General features: G+C 35.1%; 1 protein-coding gene and 1 pseudogene across 1 annotated transcript in view; one reads left to right on the forward strand and one right to left on the reverse strand.

Moving 5' to 3' along the window:
- The window catches only part of SMC4 (structural maintenance of chromosomes 4), a 43010-nt gene that overhangs the window by 8872 nt on the left and 11143 nt on the right, over positions 1–22995 (forward strand). The window contains exons 6-13 of the mRNA XM_077753766.1: positions 2907–3071; positions 3329–3456; positions 11852–11992; positions 13036–13186; positions 14460–14624; positions 16862–17095; positions 18056–18241; positions 19968–20129. Of these exons, the coding sequence (XP_077609892.1) occupies positions 2907–3071; positions 3329–3456; positions 11852–11992; positions 13036–13186; positions 14460–14624; positions 16862–17095; positions 18056–18241; positions 19968–20129 (1332 nt within the window). The remainder of the gene's footprint in view (positions 1–2906; positions 3072–3328; positions 3457–11851; positions 11993–13035; positions 13187–14459; positions 14625–16861; positions 17096–18055; positions 18242–19967; positions 20130–22995) is intronic.
- Positions 4341–4658, reverse strand: LOC144223069 (cytochrome c pseudogene; annotated as a pseudogene).

The following is a 22995-nucleotide window of genomic DNA, read 5'->3' on the forward strand; positions in this document are numbered from 1 at the left end:
AGGGTGTGCAAAAAAAAAAAAGGGCCTTCCAGGTACAGACCTGTTAAGTCACAAAGTGTATATAAAATCATACAAAATGGAAAAAGAAGAAAGCAAATGGTAGCAGGTGGTAAGACAGGCAAAGGACATCAAGGAACAGAGCCATAAGAAAGGTTCCAGCTTTTAATTGGAATACCACAGTAGTCCTTAATAGTCAAGTGATAGGTAGAGGCCTAAATATTCTAATTGCTTGTTGAAGCAGTAGTATGAATCTGACAATTACTGGTTGAAATAAAAATGAGTGCCATTATAGTAATCTAAAACTGAATGTTATGTGGCAGTTGTAATGGAACTACTTTGGTTCAAATATGTCCTTAAGCATTTTTATTTTCAACGTGACTGAATGAAAAATGTAAAAATGCAACCTTGTTAGAATGAAGAAATCATAGCTGTATATCCATCATTTTAACTAAGGAGGAATACGTAACCCAAAGAAGCAGCCACTCTGCTTTACCCAAATCTAGGCAGTTTCCTAATGGTGGTACTCCATCCCTGAGCAGGTAATTCGGCCAGGAAAAGTGCGATGCATTTAGGAATATTTTTGTCAGTGCAAACTGCTACGCTGAGTCCTAACTTCTGGCTACTTGAAAAATGTATAAGTAATACTTTATGTCCGTTTGACTCAGATGTAATATCAAGTGTCAGATATTTTTTGTTGTTTGGATTATAAGCCCAAAAGAGTTAAACTAATACCTCAGTGGTTCTCAGCGGGGGTAGTTTTGCATCTCTGTCCCTGGTACTTTGATCATTGTTTGGAGACACTTAGGATTAATAGCTGAGGATGGAGGGAATGCTACTAGGATCTGGTGTGTAAGAGGTCAGAGATGCTATTAAACATCCTGTGATGCCCAGCATAGCTCCCTGCAACAAAGAATATCCAGCCCTAAATGTCAGTAGTGTTGCTGTTGTTTAACCCTCCCTAGTTTAAAACTTTGAATAAGACTCTGCTTCTTCAATGACTGTGTTTGCCCTGTTATAATTCAAAACTTTTGACATTATTCTAGGCTTAACTCCTGTCTACAACTTAAAATTAATACTGCAAACATTTGGAAGGAAATGATAATTAAAGAATAAAATGTTGTATGTAAATACATAGTTTAAATACTTAGTTTGAAACACTAATTTATACATAACTGAAGTTTATAGAGGAAAAAAAGCTCTTTGGATAGCATTTTACTTTGTCTTTAATAATCACATTCTGTTGTGTTTTCAAACTACAGAAGAGTGATAATATATAAAAATATTAAAAGTTAATGCCTTTTAATGACAAGATTTAAGGTGAGCTGTTTTAAGTTTGGAGTTTTTTGGTTTGGGTTTGGGTTTGGGGTTTTGTTGTTGGGTGTGGGGTTTTTTAATGCTTATTTTTGAGACAATGTGTGTGAGTGAGTGGGAAAGGGGCAGAGAAGGGGGGGAGTCAGGATCGGAAGCAGGCTCTAACTGAACCGTGAGATCATGACCTGAGCCAAAGTCAGATGCTTACCGATTGAGCCACTCAGTTGCCAGTGTTTGTGTTTTGTTGTTTTGTTTTACTATGTTTTTTAAGTATACTTCATGACCAACATGGGGCTAGAACTCACAACCCTGAGATAGAGTTGCATGCTCTACCAACAGAGCCAGCCAGGAGCCCCAAGGTTTTTTGTTTTTTTTTCTTTTTTTTTTAATTTGGGAGCTTTTGGTAATTTTGACTCTTTGTCATTACATTTACAAGATCTACCCCACGGTTTTGAGGTTTATTCATATTTAAATATTTTGAATATTTACATTGAGGAAGTAATAGGCTTTTTGTGTGTTTTTCTTGATTTTTTTTTTCCACCTTTGCTATTTTGCTGAAATAAAGGCATCTGTTTTTTTTTTCTACTTGCCTCTTCCTTTTCTTGTGTTGTAATAGCACAAGCAAGCTACTCCTGTGAAGTAAAGTAGCAGCATTTTGCCTGAGCATGTTCAGACAAAATTTTCTCCACCATGCATCTAAATGGCTGCCTAGCAGTTAGCCTTGAAGGTTACTGATAGTGGGGTTGTTTTTTTTTTCTTCTTTTCTGTTTGTAATTGAATTGCATAAATACAAATATATAATGTTGATCGAAGAATTTTAATCACACTTCAAAGATGTTATATTAATGATTGCAAATAAAAGTTTTCTGATTTCATATGTACCAGGAACCTTCATTAGTTTTCAGTCAGTTGGGTATCTTGTCTTATTACCATGAAAAATAGTTAATTTCCTTTTTTATTTAATGGTCTTGTTTTTAGAAAGTTTTAGAACATTAAGTTTGAGACATCCTTTTAAATTCTAGCACTTGAGGAACTCATAACCCCAGGTTTATAGAGGAAGTTTGAGAATACACCTTTTTGGGACAGGATTCCTACTACAGTTAAGCCATGAAGGATCTTTTTGAAAATTCTTTATTTTAGAATAGGAGCTCTAATTATGTTACTAACAACAAAAAAAGTAAAAATAATTATGTTACTAACAATTGATAATGTTGCCAAAGTAATTACATATCATATGAATACCTTACTGAGTTTTGCCTTATAGAAATGTTAATACTTGTATTTTTTTTATATATTGAATGAAATTTTAAGATCGGGACTCTTTGTTTGGCTGTATACGTCTACGTGAATGAATATTATAATTTGGTAAGAGTTTATGTAAGGGAGTATAAATATACATTTCTTACCACCCGTGAAAAATGAAAACTCTCAAGAACATCAGTGGAGAAAGCATTTTTATTTGTATCTTACTAAATCTCTTTAAGCTACTGGTTTATATCATTTGTTTGTTAGTATTGGATTTGTTAATTGTTCCTAATTCTCACTTAATATTGTAGCATATACAGTGAATGTGTAATACGACTTTTATTTTTAAGGGTGAAGTTGAACAAATCGCTATGATGAAGCCAAAAGGCCAGACTGAACATGATGAGGGTATGCTTGAATATTTAGAAGATATAATTGGTTGTGGACGGCTAAATGAGCCTATTAAAATCTTGTGTCGGAGAGTTGAAATATTAAATGAACACCGAGGAGAGAAGGTGAATCTTCTATAGACTGTTCTTACAAATCAAACTGTTTTTGCTGATTGAACAAATCGTACTAAGTCAAATATTAAATTTATAATCATTTATTGAATAATCTTTACTGTTTTAGATTGAATTTTATATTTTTATTGACCTTTAAATCAGCAATGCTATATAAATATAGTTGATATTTTTGTCTAATGGTGTATTTGAAATTCAGACTCTATCTGTGAAATATGTTTGAATAATCCATACACTTTAAATTTTTGTAGTTAAACAGAGTTAAGCTGGTGGAAAAGGAAAAGGATGCCTTAGAAGGAGAGAAAAACATAGCCATTGAATTTCTTACCTTGGAAAATGAAATATTTAGAAAAAAGAATCATGTCTGTCAGTATTACATGTAAGTACATTAATTTATCATTTTTATTAGTTTCCGACATTAAGCCTTTCTTTTTTTTGCTGTATTACAGAAAAATAGACTGAAGTAGAAAAAAATTCTTAAAATTACTTTGTTATGAATATGTTAAATTAATTTTTTACCATAGTACTAATGGTAATTGGTTTAATTTTTAATTGTTTTAATTTTTATGCTTATAATTCCAGTATAATTAACATACTATTATATTGGTTTCAGGTGTATACTGTAGTGCTTCAACAATTTTAAACTCGATTGAACAGTTACTTTTTTTTTTTTTTGAGAAGTATTAATATTCTTTTATTTTCTATTATACATAAACCACACTAAAATGCCTTTCATTAAGCCAAAAGGCAACATTTTAAATACAGGGAATTTTAATTAAATTGACATAGTTAAGACTAAAAAGATAAAGTGGACATTGCCAGCTTATCTTCCACCCTTGCCTTTAACAGGCTAACAAACACAACTTGAAACACAGCTGAATATTGCTGTTCTGATACAGTAAAGGGATTTCCTTGGTATTTAAATATATTAATATAACTAGTTATATAAATCTAAATATAAAACAAATCTCCTATAAGTTTAGAGATGGCATTTACCATCTCTGAAAAGCTGAACATCTAATCAGTTCAAATCATATTTTTTGAAGGGGAAAACAGTAACAGCATTTGCTGAACCAGAATTAACTAAGTTCAAAAAGCTAATTCATTTAACCACAAGCCAATCTTATTTAAACCAGAACTGTCCAAAATATTCTATCAGCCATTCATGATCTGAATTCTGGTGTATGAGATCAATTTAAATACGGTACTCATAAAGTCGTGAGACATTTTTTGTTTTGTAATAAATAAGGCAATAGCCAACTGTTACTCCTTAGTAGCTTTTTTGAGATAAGCTATCAAGTCTGCTCTTTCCCCTGCCTTCTTAATGCCAGTGAAGATCATTTTTGTTCCTGGGATGTACTTCTTGGGATTCTCCAAATACTCTGTCTGTGTCTCCTCCCCCCAGGTGATGCCTTTGTTCTTGTTGGCATCAGTGTAAGAAAATCCAGGGGCTTGACCCATCTTTTGTCCAAATAAACCATGGAGATTTGGTCCAGTCTTGTGCTTGCTTCCCTTTTCCATGGTATGGCACTGGGCACACTTCTGAACAAAAGTCTTCTTGCCTTACTCAACATCACCCATTTTTAAATCGCTCTTTGGTTGCACGCAAAGCGAAGGTACCCGGACGTCCAGCTCTCTGATTGAACATTTTTATACTCTTTACTCCTCATGATCAGTATACTTTTAATCCTCTTCACCTCATCCTCCACCCACCTCCCCTCTGGGTAACCATCAGTTCTCTATAGTTAAGAATCTCTTTTTTGGTTTATCTTTTTTTCTGTGTTTGTTTAAATTCCACATATGCGTGAAATCATATATTTATCTTTCTCTGACATTTCATTTAATATTATACTCTCTAGATCCATCTATGTTGTTACACATGGCAAGATTTCATTTTCATTCTTTTTTGTGGCTGAGTAATATTCCATTGTGTATACATACACCACATCTTTATCCATTCATCTATTGATGGACATTTAGGCTGCTTCCATAGTTTGGCTCGATGTGCAATAAACGTAGAGGTACATATATCTTTCCAAATTTGTGTTTTCATATACTTTGGGTAAATTGCAGTAGTGGAATTACTGGGTCATATGGTAATTCTGGTTTTCAATTTTTGAGGAATCTCCATACTGTTTTCCACAGTGGCTGCACCAAGTTTGCATTCCCACCAATAGTGCATGAGTATTCCTTTTTATCCCACATCTGTGCCAACATTGTTATTTCTTGTGGTTTTGATTTTAGCCATTCTGACAGGTGTGAGGTTGATATCTCATTGTGGTTTTGATTTGCATTCCCCTGATGATAAATGATGTTGAACATCTTTTCACGTGTCTTTTGGCATCTGGATGTCTTTTGAGAAATATGTTTATGTCTAGTTAGAGGTTTTTTTTAGTTGTGATTGGTATAAGTCCTTATAGAAGTTCTTTCTTTTGGATACTAACTCTTGATCAGATATGTCATTTGCAAATATCTTCTCACATTCAATAAGTTCTCTTTAATTTTTGTTGATTGTTTCCTTTTTTGTGCAGAAGCTTTTTATGTTGATGTCTTCCCAGTAGTTTAATTTTGCTTTTGCTTTCCTCCCTTCAGGAGACATACCTAGAAAAGTGTTGCTACGGTCAAAGTCAGAAAAATTACTGCCTGTGCTCTCATCTAAAAGTTTTATGGTTTTAGGCCTTTAATCCACTTTGAGTTCATTTTTGTGTATGGTATAAGAAAGTGATGCAGTTTCATTCTTTTGCACATAGCTGTCCATTTTTCCCAGTACCATTTGCTGATGGTGTCTTTTTCCCATTGCATGTTCTTGCCTCCGTTGTTAGAGATTAAACTGACCGTATAAGCAGTAATTTATTTCTGGGCTCTCTGTTCAGTTCCATTCACGGATGTCTCTTTTTGTTCCAGTACCATACTGATTTGATTGCTACAGCTTTGTTATATATCTTGAAACTTGGGATTCTGATACCTCCAGTTTTGTTTTGTTTTTTTCCAAGATTCTGTTGGCTGTTCGGAGTCTTTTCTGGTTCCATACAAATTTTAGGAATATTCTACTCTGAAAAATGCTGTGGGTATTTTGATAGGGATTACATTAAATCTATAGATTGATTTGGGTAGTATGGACATTTTCACAGTATTTATTCTTCCAGTCCATGGACATGGGAGATCTCTTTCCATTTGTTTGTGTCATCTTCAGTTTTTTTCATCAGTTTTATAGTTTTCAGAGTACAGGTCTTTCACTTCCTTGATAAACTTTATTCCCAAATATTTTGTTTTGTAGTGCCATTGTAAATGAAATTGATTTTTTTAGTCTGTTTTTCTGCTGCTTCATTATTAGTGCATAAAAATGCAATGAATTTTTGTATATTGATTTTGATCTTACTGAATTCTTTTGTCACTTCTAGTAGTTTCTTGGTAGAGTCTATTAAGATTTTCTGTATATAATGTCATCTGCAAATAATGAAAATTATACTTCTTCCTTATCAGTTTGGATGTCTTTTACTTCTTTGTCTTGTCTGATTGCTGTGATTAGGACTTCCAGTACTATATTGAATAAAAGTGGTGAGAGTGGACTTGCTGAACTTAGGGGAAAAGCCCTCCGTTTTTCCTCATTGAGTAAGAAAGATGTTTGCTGTGGGTTTTTCATATAAGGCCTTTACTTATATGTCAAGTATAAAGTATATGTGTGTTGAGTCATGGTCCTTATTGAACTATGTTGGTGAGGATTTTTATCGTGAATGGATGTTGTATTTTGTCACATGCTTTCTTTGCATCTATTGAAATTTTCATGTGGTTTTTATCCTTTTTCTTATTCATGTAATGTATCCTGTCAATTTTCAAATATTAAACCACCCTTGCATCGTGGGAATAAACCCCACTTGATCATAGTGAATGACTTTTAAATGTATTGTTGAATTTGGTTTGCTTAATATTGTGTTGTACATTTTTGCACCTATATTCATCAGAGATCTTAGCCTGTAGTTCTTTTTTGTAGTGTCTTTATCTGGTTTTGGGATCAGTGTAATGCTGGCCTCATAGAATGTATTTGGAATCTTTCCCTCTTTTTTTTTTTGTTTTTGTTTTTGTTTTGGAATAGTTCGAGAAAAATAAGTATTAACTCTTTTTTAAGTGTTTGGTAGAATTCACCTATGTAACTGTCTGATCCTGGACTTTATCGTTTTAATTTCTTGAGGTTTTGTTAATTACTGATTCAGTTTTATGGCTCATAATCAGTCTGGTTCAAATTTTGTACTTCTTCCTGCTTCAGTTTTAGGTTATGTTTCTAGGAATTTATTTCTTCTAGGTTGTCTAATTTGTTGGCATATAATTTTTTTCATAATGTTATGAACAGTCCTTTGTATTTCTGTGGTGGCAATTGTTATTTCTCCTCTTTCATTTCTAATTATGTTTGATTCCTCTCTCTCTTTGGTAAATCTAGCTAAAAGCTTATCAGTTTCACTGATCTTCTCAAAGAGCTCCTGATTTCATAGATCTGTTTGTTTTTACATTGATCTATTTTGTTTATTTTTACTCTTATCTTCATTATTTCCTTCTACTGATTTTTGGTCTTTTCTAGCTCTTTTTAAGTTTGGAGTTAAACTTTGAGATTGTTACTGCTTCTTGAGCTAGATCTGTATTGCTGTAAGCTTCCCTCTTAGAACTACTTTTGCTGAATCCCAAAGATGTTGAAACCATTGTGTTTTCATTTGTCTTCACGTATTTTTTTTTTAATTCTCTGTGATTTCTCAGTCGACCCATTTATTGTTTAATGAATGCTATTTAACTTCCATGTATTTATGCTCTTTCCAGATTTTTTTCTTGTGGTTGGTTTCTCGTTTTACAGTGTTGTAGTCTGAAAAGATGCATGTCCTGACTTCTATCTTTTTTAATTTTTTGAGGATTGTTTTGTGGCCTAAAATGTGATGTCTTCTGGAGAATGATCTGTGTCACTTGTAAAGTGTTTTCTGCTATTTTAGGATAGAATGTTAGGAATACATCTGTTAGATCCATCTGGTCCAATGTATCTTTTAAAGCCACTGTTCCCTTGTGGATTTTTTTTTTACATCAGTGGATAGATGTAAGTGGGCTGTTAAAAGGCTCCTACTGTTCTTGTAATGTTTTGTGGGTTTTTTTTTTTTTTTTCCTGTGAGAGAGACAGTGTGAGCAGGGGAGGTCGGGGAGAGAGAGGGAGACATAGAATCTGAAACAAGCTCCAGGCTCTGAGCTGGCAGTCAGCACAGAGCCCAACGCAGGGTTCTAACCCACAAACCGTGAGATCATGACCTGAGCTGAAGTCGGAAGCTTAACCAACTGAGCCACCTAAGCTCCCCATCCTACTATTATTGTATAACCATCATTACTTCATGTTTGGTAACAGTTGCTTTATGTATTTGGGTGCTTACTGTTGGATGCATAAGTATTTGCAATTGTTCTATCTTCTCCTTGGATTGTTCCCTTTAGTAGGATTATATAGTGTCCTTCTTTGTCTCTTGTTACAGTCTTTGTTTTAAAGTCTATTTTGTTTGCTATAAGTATTGCTAACATTTTCTTTTCACTTCCACTTGAATGATAAATGCGTTTCTCTCCCCTCAGGTTCAATCTGCTTGTGTCTTTAGGTTTGAAATGAGTCTCCTGTGGGCAACATCTAAATAGGTCTTACTTTTTTTATCCATTCTGTCACCCTGTCTTTTGATGGGAGCCTGTAGTCCATTTACATTCAAAGTACTTATTGACAGATAAATGCTTATTGCCATTTTATTACTAGTTTTATGGTTGTTTCTGTAGTTCTATTATTGCTTTCTCATGATTTTCCAGCTTGCTTTTTTTTTTTTTTAGTAGACTTTTTTTTTTTTCTAATGTTTTTATTTCTGAGAGCGAGAGAAACAGAATCTGAAGCAGGCTCCAGGCTCTGAGCTAGCAGAGCCCGACGTGCGGCTCCAACCCATGAACTGAGAGATCATGACCTGAGCAGAAGTCAGACGCCTAACCAACTGAGCCACCCAGGCGCCTTGCCAGCTTTCTTTATTAATATACTTAGATTCCCATGTCTCTCTCGCTCTCTCTTTTTGCCATACTTGTTACCGTTTGATTTGTGGTTACTGTAAGTTTATATATAACATCTTATGCATATAGCAGCCTTTATTAAGTTAATAGTCACTTAAGTGCACCCGTTCTTTTCTCCTTTCCTGCCACATTGTGGGTATATGCTGTCATACTTTACATCCTTTTATTTTGTGAATGCTTTGACTGGTTTTCATAGATCTACTTAATTTCCTGCTTTTGTACTTCATACTTTTCTTTTTTTTTTTTTTTTTTTTAATTTTTTTTTTTTTTTTTANCCCTGTACTTCATACTTTTCTTACTGACATTTCTTGTCAGGCTGATTTAGTGGTCATGAGTTCTGTTAATTAAGTTTGGGAAACTCCTTATCTCTTTTTCTGTTCTAAATGATAGTCTTGCTGGATAGAGTTTTCTTGGCTGCCAGTTTTTGCCTTCAGCACTTTTTGAGTATATCAAGCCACTCCATTCTGGTCTGCAGTTTCTGCTGAAAAATCTGCTAATAGCTTTATGGGATTTCCATTTTATATAATTTTTCTCTTGCTGATTTTAAAATTCTTTATCATTACTTTTTGCTATTTTAATTACTGTGTGTCTTGGTGGGCACCTTCTTGGGTTTATTTTTGAGGGGCTTTCTGTGCTTCCTTGATCTAGATTTCTGTACCCCAAATCTAGAAAGTTTTCACTATTACTTTCTCCATTGCAGTTTCTGCCCCCTTTTCTGAGATCCCTATATGACGTAAATGTTCTTATACTTGATGCTGTTGCTGAGTTCCCTAAGACTCTTCATTTACTATTTTTTTTCTCCTTTTCAATTTGATTGCTTTCTATTACTCTGTCTTCCAGGTCAGTGATCCTTCTGCTTCCTGTATTCTATTCATTGTCCCTAGTGTATTTTCAGTTTCAGTTGTTGAGCTCTCCATCTTTGGTGTTTTTTTAATAGGTTTTCTGTTTCTTTATTGATGGTCTCAGTGAGATCCTCACCTCTTTTTCTCAAGTCCAGTTAGGATCTTTATGACCATTACTTTATCAGGCATATTGCTTATCTCGGTTTTGTTTCGGTCTTAAGTGATTCTGTCATGTCCTTTGATTTGGGACATATTCCTGTGTCTCCTCATTTTTTCCAAGTCTGTGTTTCTCTGTTAGAAAGTCAGCTACATCTTCTACTTTTGAAAGTAGTGGCTTTATGAAGAAGAGGTCCTGTAGTTGTCTTGCAGTGCAATGTCCCCTGTTCACCAGAACTTGGAACCTAAGGGTTATGTTCTGTGTGTGTTGCATGTATCCCACTATTGTGGCTGAGCTGCATTTGCCTTCAGGCTAGTCATGTGCAATGGCTCATTCTGCCTATTGGGCAAGGTTTATTCCGTGTTGTTAGTGGGCCAGTCGGGGGCCACTTGAGTGGAGTCAGACAGGCATTTGCTAGAGATGCAGTAGCATCAAAGTGCAGGACACTTTCCCTGTTGTCCTTTGAGAAGCTTTCATTGGTGAGCAGGGCCTGCAGCCAGACTAAGTGACTGCTCCCTGCCCACTGTTGAGGCCAGTCAAACAGGTGTGTGTGGTTATCTTACTCTCTCCTCAGGACAGGTGGCACTTTGGAGTAGTGCTGGCTCCTGTCTGTGCTGCTTGCACATTGCCAGGCTTGTGGCACCACTTTGGATAGGCTCTGGCCAAGGGCATGCTAGAGGGGACAGACCGGACTGCAAGAGAGTTGGGTGGGAGGGGAGGGGAGGGGAGGTTGGGCAAACTCTTTCCAAAATAGGTGGAGAGTATTGGCACTGCACTGGTTCACATAGATGTGCCTGTATCTAGGCTGGGAGATAGAGGAGAAAATGGTGCCTTCCAGCTCTCTTGTTCCTAGAAGAGTCTCCTTAATATACCTACCCCTCCAGCACATGCTCTAAGCTTCACATATACTCCAGTCTTTTAAACTGTTGCTTCTGTGCTCTATCTCCATGGGACTTTTTGTTGTGCTGTCTCTTTAAGGGTCAGGGTCTCTCTGTCCTCTCAGCCTCCCATCTGATTTTTAAAGTTCAGGTGTGACAATCCCACTGATTCTAAGTCAAAATTAGTCCCCTCTAGTTTTCAAGGCCAAATGGGGAGTTGTCTTCTCCACACCTGGGATTCTTGGTGTGAGGGTCTGTTTTTCTCCCTTTTTCATGCTCACAGCACCCCTCCCTCCCAAGGACAGTCCCATGGGTCCCTTTAGCCCCAACCACCTCTCCACTCTCCCACCTTCTTTAGTGTGGCCTCTTCTCTACATGTAGCTGTGGAGAGTGTTAGGCCAGTCTTCCTCATTTTCTGGGTTTACACTGATTAGTGTGTTATCTAGTTGTAGCCTTGGGACAAAGTGAACTTGATCTTCCTACTCTGCCACCATTCCCTAAAGGCCTCAAAGTTGACTTTAAATATTCTACTTTAGTTGGGAGGTGGGTTCACAAGTGTTTATTAACATACTCAATAGTTCTACACATACATTCTCTATAATGCATGTAATAGCCAGTCTAATTTTCTCTATATGGAACCTATTTTGTTCCTAATTCTAGCTTTGACCCTGAATTAGATCTGTGATGCAGCACCCCCTATGTCTCACCCTGTAGCCCTGAGTAATAAATTGTAAATTGATTGTAGTTAAGAATACTTTAGAAACCACTAATTTTACTAAAAATTATTATACAATTTTAGAAATGGCGTTTTAGGATCTCTTTTTTTTTTCCTTCTAGTTATGATCTGCAGAAACGAATTGCTGAAATGGAAACTCAGAAGGAAAAGATTAATGAAGATACCAAAGAAATTAATGAGAAGAGCAATATACTGTCAAATGAAATGAAAGCTAAGAGTAAAGCTGTAAAAGATGTAGAAAAGTAATAATCTTTTGGAAAGTACTAAAAGTGTTTAGGTTGAATTCGTGTTTTTACGTGTGTGTATGTATATACATAGATATATACATACACATACATACATACATACACTTGCTAACTTTTCTGCCAGCACATAAATGTAATGCATTTGCCAGGGGTTTTGGGTGTCTCAGTCAGTTAAGCGTCCGACTTCAGCTCAGGTCACGATCTCATGGTCTGTGAATTCGAGCCCCACATCGGGCTCTGTGCTGACGGCTCTGAGCCTGGATCCTGCATCAGATTCTATTCTCTCTCTCTGCCCCTCCTCTCCTTGCTCGCTCTCACACTTTTCTCTCCTCTCTCTCTCAAAAATAAATTTTAAAAAACAAAAAATATGATCTTTTTCAAACAAAAAATGAAAAGCTTAATTGCCCTGCATCCAATTGATCATTACAAATCATTACAAATGAGAATTACAGATGAGTGCCCAACAATGGTCTGAAAATAACAAGATGCTGCCTCCTAGTGGCAAAATACAATAATATACAACAAATTTTTTTTAACCTGGCAGGTTAGTTGTATTAAGAATAAACAGACCACACATCAGACCACACATCTAATTGAGGTAGAATTAGATTACTCTAGATAGGTTTTTTTTGTTTGTTTGGGGTTTTTGTTTTGTTTTTAAGTTTTATGGTGACCTTTCTCAGTATTTCGTGACACCAATATCTCTTACCTATGTGGGGTTTTTTGTTTTTTTTTTAATTCTTTAAAATGAGTTTTACTTTATGCTAAAATGTTTCTATACCTTGACTTTATAGTAACCAGGAAATGTAATTATTTCCAATCCAGCTTAGAAAGGCAAAGCAACTCTTATAATCATATTTTAACGACTTCCTCAAATTTACTGAAAGGAGAGGACCAACTTGAAATGGCTAGCTCTAGAATCTTACCTTGTAAGAGCTTAGACGCATTTACAGAGGCAGTGTCCCAGACAGAGCATGTAGCATGATGTTGAAACAAATGAATATCTAAAATAGTGACTAATAATACTTTTTCTTTACTAGGAAACTAAATAAAATTACAAAATTTATTGAGGAAAACAAAGAAAAATTTACACAGCTAGATTTGGAAGATGTTCAAGTTAGGGAAAAATTAAAACATGCTTCAAGTAAAGCCAAAAAACTGGAGAAACAACTTCAAAAAGATAAAGAGAAGGTAGGTTTTGAAAGAAATCTTCTAAATTTAATATCTGAATATCAGTTCTAATTTTTGTGGTTTTTCATGGATGTGCCACTCCCTCATTTTTTAAGAAAATGTGTTGGGGTTCTGAATATTAAATGTTTTAGGATTTATCTGATTGTGACTTTTTTTTTCCTCCAAGGGTAAATTTTGCATTCATTGCCTTTGAGTTTTTTAGAGTTTGTTTCTGTGGCATACATTGTTGGGAAAACACTTACCAAATCACCAATTCTATTTGCTAATAAACAACATATTTTTTTAATGGCTTAAAGAAATGTTTTTGGTTATGTATTTTGAAATTTCAAAAATCTACAGAGGATTGATTAGCTATTCTGAGGTTTTAAAAATGAAGTTTGGACCAGGATGCACTACTTCCTAGGAGTCAGTCCCTAATGATTAATTGGGAGTCTTTCAAACTATTTTCATAACTAATATATCCATAGATAGGACATCTAAGACCCTTCCCCCCAAAAAAGGCTTTATACCATATAATTACATGGTAGTTATAATATAGGGCTCTCCTTTATGTTGTATTTTTCCAAATGCATTTGTTTATAAAGTACTTTCTGCTCAATATGGGAATAAATCTTGTGTGAATCAGTGTTTGATGGTCATCATTTTGGCAAATGTTATAACTCTGCTACTAGATAATTTGAATAAACTAATATGGATTTGAGAGTAATGCTTAAATTGGACAGTCTAAGCCAACTGTAATTGTTATAGAAGTATTAGTTTTCAGACATCACATGTCAATAAGTGATTATTACCAAAAGGTATTAATGGAATAAGCTACTAGTCCTACATGATGACTCTGGAAGGGTAACCTTGTGAAAGATTTTAGGATTTCAGGGAGTCCAGTGGTTATAAAAGTAATCCATGGTAAGATGCAATATACACCATGAAGGACAGTTCAGGAAATTACACGTAGCCAGAGTATATTGGTGAAGAAGGATAGTTATAGCCTGAAAGTAGAACAGAAGGAAAAAAGACCTCATGGCCAGCTAGGGAGAATTCTCTTCCATAACAAATGAGGAATTCATAGAGCTAACTTTACTGTTAAGAGCACAGAAATTGCAGTAAATGGTTAAGAAAGTATTTGCTAAAGTTAGCTAGTTCAAGTCACGTTACAAAGGAAACCACAAAGACTTAGAGGATACTGAGAAATGCTTTTAAATAAGCCAAATATTGATGATATTGGATAGCCTAAAGGTGCATGCTCCTCCAAGTTTAATTTGTTTTACAATCTTAGGTTGAAGAATTTAAAAGTGTACCTGCCAAGAGTGAGAAAATCATAACTGAGACAACAACTCGAAATAATGCCCTTGAGAAGGAAAAAGAGAAAGAAGAAGAAAAATTGAAAGAAGTTATGGATAACCTTAAACAGGAAACACAAGGGCTTCAGAAAGAAAAAGAAGTAAGATTTTTTATCTGTTGGTATTTATTTAGGTGACTTTTTTTTTTTAACCTGAAGAATATTTTTGTGTAGTAATAGTAAAAACTGAACTGTTAGAAAAATGTTGGACTTCTCATATCTAACATTCTTAAAAATAGCTTGGACTCTTCCCTTTTTGTTTTCTACTTTCCTATTTTAAAAAAGCTAACTAAATGAGAATTTATGGTGGAGGCAGGAAATGCCTCTATTTGATTTTATCCAGTAGTTTCTTGTCTTCTTTTAATTAGTTAACACCTGTAAAAATATGGCCCACACAGGTTGATAAGTACCTTTTTTCCCTCCTGTAACACTTGTATAATAGTCTATGGCTCTTTAGTCAGTTCTTGGTTGAAATCCTCCATCAGTCATTATATCTCTAATCTTGTGTGGGTTGTTATGTCTCCAAGTCCTCTATCAAAATGGAAGGAAATATTACCCATCTTGTGAATCTTTTTTAAAATAAAATGTACATACTCTTACATAAAGTGCCTAGAAAGAAATTAATAAATGTTAGCTATTTTAGCACTTTGTTAATAAAACAAGAGTGTGAGGTTGTCCTATTGATATATCTTATCAACCCAATAAGAGTATAAAACATGAAGCTTAGCTGTCTTTGTTTGTATTCACAGGCTTTTTGACAAAACTGAGTATGTTGAGTAGAAATTGTAAAAGGAGCACCTGGGTGGCTCAGTTGGTTATGTCTGATTCTTGATTTGGGCTCAGGTTATGATCTCAAGGTTTGTGAGTTCAAGCCCCACGTTGGGCTCTCCACTGACGTTGGAGCCGGCTTGGGATTTTTGCTCTTCCTTTCTCTCTGACCCTTCCAAGAGTTCTCTCTTTCTATCAAATAAGTAGGTTTTAAAAGATAAATTATAATAGATAGTAGTATAGTAATGAGTTGATTTATGTTCTGTAAGATATGTGTAAGACTAAAATACATAAGTTTTAAACTTACATACAAACTTTGTATGTTAATTATACTTCAGTGAAGTTGTATTGGGTTTTATGTTTTTAAGTTACAGATTTAATAGATTCTGTTTTGGAATAAAGGCAAGTTCTAATGCTATACTACCGAACTTTTATAAGTAAGATCCCCATGTGATAAAATAGCAATAGATAATGCAATAGCTTTCATGATAGTATATATGGATACAGATTTTCACATTTGCTCATCTAATATAGAGTGCTTCTGTGTATCTTGGCACCCTGTATTAACGACAAAGCCAGGACACCCATCCAACTGTCTTCTTTTCTCAAAATAGTACCTAAAAACAGAGGTTCTGCCACTTAAGAGTGATTGTATGACTATGAGGAAGTTATTTAATCTCAACCTGTTTCCTCAAAATGAACATAATTGTGGTATTTACCTCATGAGATTGTTATTGTTAGGCTATTCAGAATAGGCCTAGAACATTGTGAGCTGTGTGTGTGTGTGTGTGTGTGTGTGTGTGTGTGTGTGTGTGTGTGAGTGTTCATGATTTTTACTATCAGACATTTAAACTGATTATCTGATGACTTTGCACATAAACCCATGGTCCTGGGCCTATTCCCTTATGTGTGAAGTAGGAGGATTAAGCTTTTGTAAGTCTGTCTCTCATGCCATTATTCTCATAAATAGGTCCTTTCTACATAGACAATTATAGTAGCCCCAAATTTCTACTCACTTGTCAAATAATAACTAGTTTTGAGTATTACCTGGCCTTACCTCTAAAATTACCTGCTTAGAATTCTCTCTCTCTCTCTCCCTCTCTCCCCCCCCTTGTTCCTCCCCTCTTCTCGCTCTCAAAATACATAGACTTTGAAAAATAAAACTTCCAAAGATTCTCAACATAAATAAATATACTTGAGGAAACTTTATGCCAAAATAGTCTTTATCTTTACACTTTGCCATTTCAGGTAGTGTAGACGACCATGGATCTAGAGTTTACACTCAAACTTTTGTTCTTTGAACCACTCCGTTTTGTTGTTTTAATCTCCATAAAGCATATTTACATCTAGTTCATTAAGTGCTTGTGAAATCAGTTGGGAAGAGACTATGTACAGTGAACAGTGGCAACTAGGCAAAAACTATTAGTGTGTTCAGCTTGTTAGAATTACTTATTTTTGTGTATTATGATTGTAGAATCTTTAAAGTTCAATTCATGATATATGGTTTCCATTTGAGCTTAGGTTTAAAAACCTGTATTTCAGATTTAATGGAGTCAATCATATTTTAACAGAGTCGAGAGAAAGAACTTATGGGTTTCAGCAAATCAGTAAATGAAGCACGTTCAAAGATGGATGTAGCTCAATCAGAACTTGATATCTATCTCAGTCGTCATAATACTGCAGTGTCTCAATTAAGTAAGGCCAAGGAAGCTCTAACTGCAGCTTCTGAGACTCTCAAAGAAAGGAAAACTGCGATCAGAGATATAGAGGCAAAACTTCCTCAATCTGAACAGGAATTAAAAGAGGTAAATCTTAGCTTCTGTATTTTTTCTGAATATTGTTTATCAACCCTAGTTTTCAGTTTATATATTTATATATTTTTTAATCTAAACATCTGAACTGACAAATGTATAAGAATGAATATATAAACCAACTGTTTTGGTGTATTTTTTTCTGATTTTGAATTTATAGAAGTCATCAGGGAATTTCATGACATTAGAATTTAAAAGTAAATTATCTCCAGTGACCACTTCTGTCTTGTTGGTGATTCAGTTTATTTTGGGGATAAACTATATATGTAACTTGAACTTTTACTTTATACTCTGACTGGTAATAGAGGTAATAATTTAAAGCCAAGAGATGAAGGAGAATGTCAGTTGAAAAAAATGGCTGATCTAACTTACGAGATTGAGAAACTGAGAGTTCGGGGGTTCATGTACATGTGTATGGTTCCTCTTGTTGGCAGCCTGACCTTTTTGTATAGCAATGGTACTATTCACCTACCATGTTCCTTTTCGTTTCAAAACAATTTTTTAGAGAAAATTATGTATATAATATATTTCATTATTTAGAATGCAAAGCACACTTATAACCATAGTCCTGCCCAGTCTGTTAAATTCTGAGTCCTGTACCAAGGTCTGTTTTTGATTAGTGCAGATCTTAGGAATTAGGACACACTTATGCATAACTATGTGGTGCCAAACTGAGATTTCCACAACGCTAGCTCTACTCGTTCTATCAATCAGTATACTACTAGAACCATACTGCACTTAGGATCCTTATTATTGACCCAAATAATTTATATTCCTTTAAAATAGAATACCCATCTATATTTACAAACCCACACCCAGCAGTTTGGAAGTTTAGTTCTGGTTCAAGTGTTTATTATTGGTCTTTCCTTCTTTTCTGAGACCTTATAAGCAATTCTATGCTATGGTTGGGCATATGTTTCTGGAATTCATTTTTTTTTTTTTTTTCACTTTTAGAAAGAAAAAGAACTTCAAAAACTCACACAAGAAGAACTAAAATTAAAAAATTTGGTTCGTGATCTTTTCCAAAAAGTTGAAGAAGCAAAGAGTTCCGTAGCAATAAATCGAAGTAGGGGGAAAGTCCTTGATGCAATAATTCAGGAAAAAAAATCTGGCAGGATTCCAGGAATATATGGAAGATTGGTAAAGTAGATTTATTTCGAAATGGCTATATATTTTTCTCAAGATATATAAATAAGTTTCTTCCTTTGACTTAACTGTAATACTGAGTTGCTATAACATTCATTTTTGTCTTAAAAGACATTTTTGCTCTTAATACTCAGTCATGATAATATTCTTTGTGGTATGGATTATCTCACATTAAAAGTTTTTTATTTTTAGTTTTAGATAATTATCATTTAGTACTAAGGGAAAAAACTAGCAATGATAAGGAAATTTAACAAAACCACTTTTATTTTTAAATAATTTGATAAATTCTGGATTTTATACCATTATACTGAAGATTGTGGCTAGAATTTAAGGAAATCAGGGGTATAGCAGAAACCTAAGACTAGCAATAGTGGAGATCATTATTGCTCTTGAATTTGAAGAGGGAAGGAAGTTGTAGCCATGGCTAGAGTGGTGGCCAGAAAGAAATGGGGAAAATTTTCCAACCGCCTTCATCTCCTACCCTGCCACCTTTAGCTGTTAATTCACATTCTCTAAAGCTTAGAGAACCAAGGAGCCAATTAGTACAGTCCCTGAGTTAGCCTTCCAGAGAAAGAAGCAGAAAAGAGAATGATATGTAAGGGCAAATGAAAATTACCTAGCATAGTTGCTTCTGTGTCTTGCACCTTACTTACTTGAGAGATACAATTTGAGTCTATTCTGCTTTCAAAAAAAAAAGCTAGTCTGTATGAATGTTGCTTCATATGGCTAACTAATAGGTTGATGAGCAGGCAAATATGTTTCATGGCGACTTACATAATCTTAGCTGGCTTTCAGTAATTCAAAATTTTACTACTTTTTCTGTTTATTTTGAGAAAGAGAGTGCGCACAAGCTGGGGAGAGGCAGAGAGAGGGAGAAAATCCCAAGCAGGCTTCATGTTCAGTATGGAGCCCAGCATGGGGTTTGATCATCCCACTGCGAGATTATAACCTGAGCCGGCCGCTCAACCAAATGAGCCACCCAGGGCTCCGATTTACTTATTTGTTTGTTTACTTATTTTTTAGAGAGCGAGCAAGACCCAGTGAGAGAGAGGGAATCCAAAACAGGCTTCACACAGAGTGTGGAGCCCAATGCAGAGCTTGATCTCACCCCCAGGATCATGACCCAGGCTGAAATCGACTCGGATGCAAGCAGACTCAGTCACCCAGGAACCCCCAAATTTCATTGTTTTAGGAACTTATTTTCTTTATGCCATAGTACTTTGAAGGCTGACCGATCTGAAAATCTTTACATTATGCGTTTTCATTTTCATACAGCAGTTCATTTTGTGCTCTCATTAAAAATCCAAACTCTGGGGGCACCTGGGTGGCTCAGTCACTCAGTCGGTTAAGCAGCCGACTTGGGCTCAGGTCATGATCTCCCGGTTCGTGGGTTCGAGCCCCACGTCGGGCTCTGTGCTGACAGCCAGCTCAGAGCCTGGAGCCTGCTTCAGATTCTGTGTCTCCCTCTCTCTCTGCCTCTTCCCTGCTCACGCTGTCTCTCTCTCTCTCTCAGAAATAAATAAACATTTAAAAAAAAAAATCCAAACTCTGCATGTCTTAGAAAAATTTTTAAAGGTACATTGAAAACTAGGACTGATTGTCTTTATAAAAGGGGAAGGTTTTTCAATTTGAAAAATATGTAGGAATTGCAATGAAATGATCCTGTGCTTAATTATTGATTGTGCAATGATTTTTTTCCCCCTCTGCCTCTTATTATTAGGGGGACTTAGGAGCAATTGATGAAAAATACGATGTTGCTATTTCATCTTGTTGTCATGCATTAGACTACATTGTTGTTGATTCTATTGATACAGCTCAAGAATGTGTGAACTTCCTTAAAAGACAGAATATCGGAGTTGCAACCTTTATAGGTTTGGATAAGGTAGGTATTCATAATCTATCTCTGATTTTATAGTACTAAATTGTTTTCTGATTTTGAACTCTAGCTTTTTTTCATTATAGTTATTTATTGAACACCTGGTAGGTTTTGAGGATTATTTTAGGCTATGGGATTATATACTTGTAGGAAAAAACCTTGTAATGCCTCCCCTAAAGGAGAAAACATTCATATTAGAATGACTAATATCTTGCGTTTCTAACTTCCACCATCAATAACTCCTTTTAATAAAACTCCTTTAGGGGCGCCTGGGTGGCTCAGTTGGTTAAGCGTCCGACTTCAGCTCAGGTCATGATCTCACAGTCTGTGGGTTTGAGCCCTGCATCGGGCCCTGTGCTGACAGCTCAGAGCCTGGAGCCTGCTTCAGATTCTGTGTCTCCCTCCCTCTCTGACCCTCGCCTGCTCGCTCGCTCGCTCTCTCTCTTTAATAAAAAAATAAAACCCCTTTATAGAGATAGGATTCATTTACCATAAAACTCACACTGCTCTCCTTCTCAACAATAAATAAAACCTTTAAAAAATAAAAATAATAAAGTTTAGAGTGTAGTGGGTTTTAGTGTATTTATAACCCTATGACCACTAATTTCAGAATAGTTTCATCACCCCAAAAAGAAATCTCATACTTATTCACAGTCACTACCTATCTCCTGCCACCTGCAGTTTATAATCTGCTTTTTGATTTACCTGTTCTGGATATTTCATATAAATGAAATCATATAATATGTAGGTTTTTGTATATGTCTTCTTAGATTTTCAAAATTTATCCATGTTGTAGCATGTATCAGCAGCTCTCTCTTTATTGCCAAACAATATATACCACATTTTGTTTATCCATTCATCAGTGATGAACATTTGTGTTGTTTCCATTTTTGAGCTATTATGTTAGGTAATTGCTGTTGTGAGCATTCATACACAGATTTTTGTGCATACCCATGTTTTTAGCTCTCTTTGGTTAATATCTAGGAGTAGAATTGCTGGGTTACCTGTTAACTGTTAACACTTTGAGGAACTGCCAAACTCTTTCCCAGAGTGGCTGTGCAGTGTCCTACCTGTAATGAATAAAGCTTCCAGTTTTTTTACATCGACAGCAACACTTGTTTGTGCATCTTTTTTATTAGAGCCATGTTAGTTGGGTATGTAGTGGTCTCTTCATTGTGGTTTTGATTTGCATTTCCAGATTACTAATGTTGAATATTTTTTCATGGGTTTATTGGGCATTTGTTTATCTTCTTTGGAGAAATAATCATTCAGATTCTTTGCCTATTTGTTAATTCGTTTGTTTTTATTTGTCTTATTATTAAGTTTAGAGAGTTTTTTAATATATTTTGGGTGCAGGTCTCTTGGCAGATATATGATTTGCAGGTGTTTTCCCCCATTTCGTGGGTTGTCTTCACTTCCTTGATGGTATCCTCTGAAGCACAATTGTTTAAAATTTTAATAAAGTTGAATATTTTTTAAATGTGGTTTCTTATGTTTTGTGTGTCTTTTATCTAAGAAACTACTGCATAATCCAAGCATATGGTGATTTATCTCCTGTTTTCTTCTAAGTTTTATAGCTGTAGCTTTTACATTTTGGTTTTTAATCCATGTTGAGTTAATTTTATAATACAGTGTAAAGTAAGATGTAACCTCTACTCTTGCATGTAGATATCCACTTGTTCAGCACCATTGGTTGGAAAGACTATTCTTTCCCCATTGAATTTTTTAGGCATCCTTGTCAAAGATCAACTGACCATAAATGTAAGGGTTTATTTCTGGGCTCTCAATTTTTCTATATATTTTTTTTTTATATATTTATTCTTGCATTAGTACCACACTGTCTTAATTACTATACCTTTATAGTAAGGTTTGAAATAAGTAGTCCTCTAATATTGCTGTTCTTTTTTTTTTTTTTTTCTTAATGTATGTTTGTTTTGAGAGAGAGTGTGAGCAGGGGAAGGGCAGAGAGAGGGAGAGAATGCCAAGCAGGCTCTGCTCTGTCAGCACAGAGCCCGTTGCAGGGCTTAGTCTCACAAACCATGAGAACATGACATCAGCTGAAATCAAAAGTTGGGACGTTTAACCAACTGAGCCACCCAAGCACCCCTAATTTTGTTCGTTTATATCAAGATTGTTTTGGCTATTCTGAGTCCCTCTAATTTCCATATGAATTTTAAGATTAACTGGTCAGGGGCACCTAGGTGGCACAGTCAGTTATCATCTAACTCTTGATCTCTGCTGAGGTAGTGATCTCACGGTTCTTGAGATCGAGCCCTGCATTGGTCTGTGCACTGATGGTGTGGAACCTGATTGGAATTCTGTCTCTCCTTCTGTTCTTCCCCAGCTTGTGCTCACTCTCTAAATAAATAAACCTTTAAAAGAATTAAAATAGATAAGCTGGTCAGTTCTGGGGGGTCAGGGGGAGGCAGTTGGGATTTGATGCAGGTTGAATTAAATCTATAGATCAATTTGGGTAGTTATTACCATGTTAACAATTTTAAACCTAAACAGTCCAGGAACCAAGAGTGTCTTCCATTTATATAGCTCTAAATCATACTATAATACTTTATAGATTTTAGTGTATAGGTCTTAATGTGTTGTTAAATTTATTTCTACATTTTTTTGGGCTTTCTGTCTTGTTTAATATAAATGGAATTTTTTTATCTCACTTTTAAGTTATTCATTACTAGTGTATAGTAATAGAATTTTCATATATTGATCTTGTAGCCTACTTAGTTATTGTGTGTGTGTGCATTCATTCCATAGGATTTTATATATAGTTAAGATCATGTCATTTGTGAATAGAATTTTACAATTACTTTTTAAGTAACAGTAAAATAATTAAGGAGATATTCAAAACCTTGTATACATG

This window comes from Crocuta crocuta, unplaced genomic scaffold, assembly GCF_008692635.1.
Source record: "Crocuta crocuta isolate KB4526 unplaced genomic scaffold, BGI_CrCroc_1.0 scaffold761, whole genome shotgun sequence".
Taxonomy (NCBI): domain Eukaryota; kingdom Metazoa; phylum Chordata; class Mammalia; order Carnivora; family Hyaenidae; genus Crocuta; species Crocuta crocuta.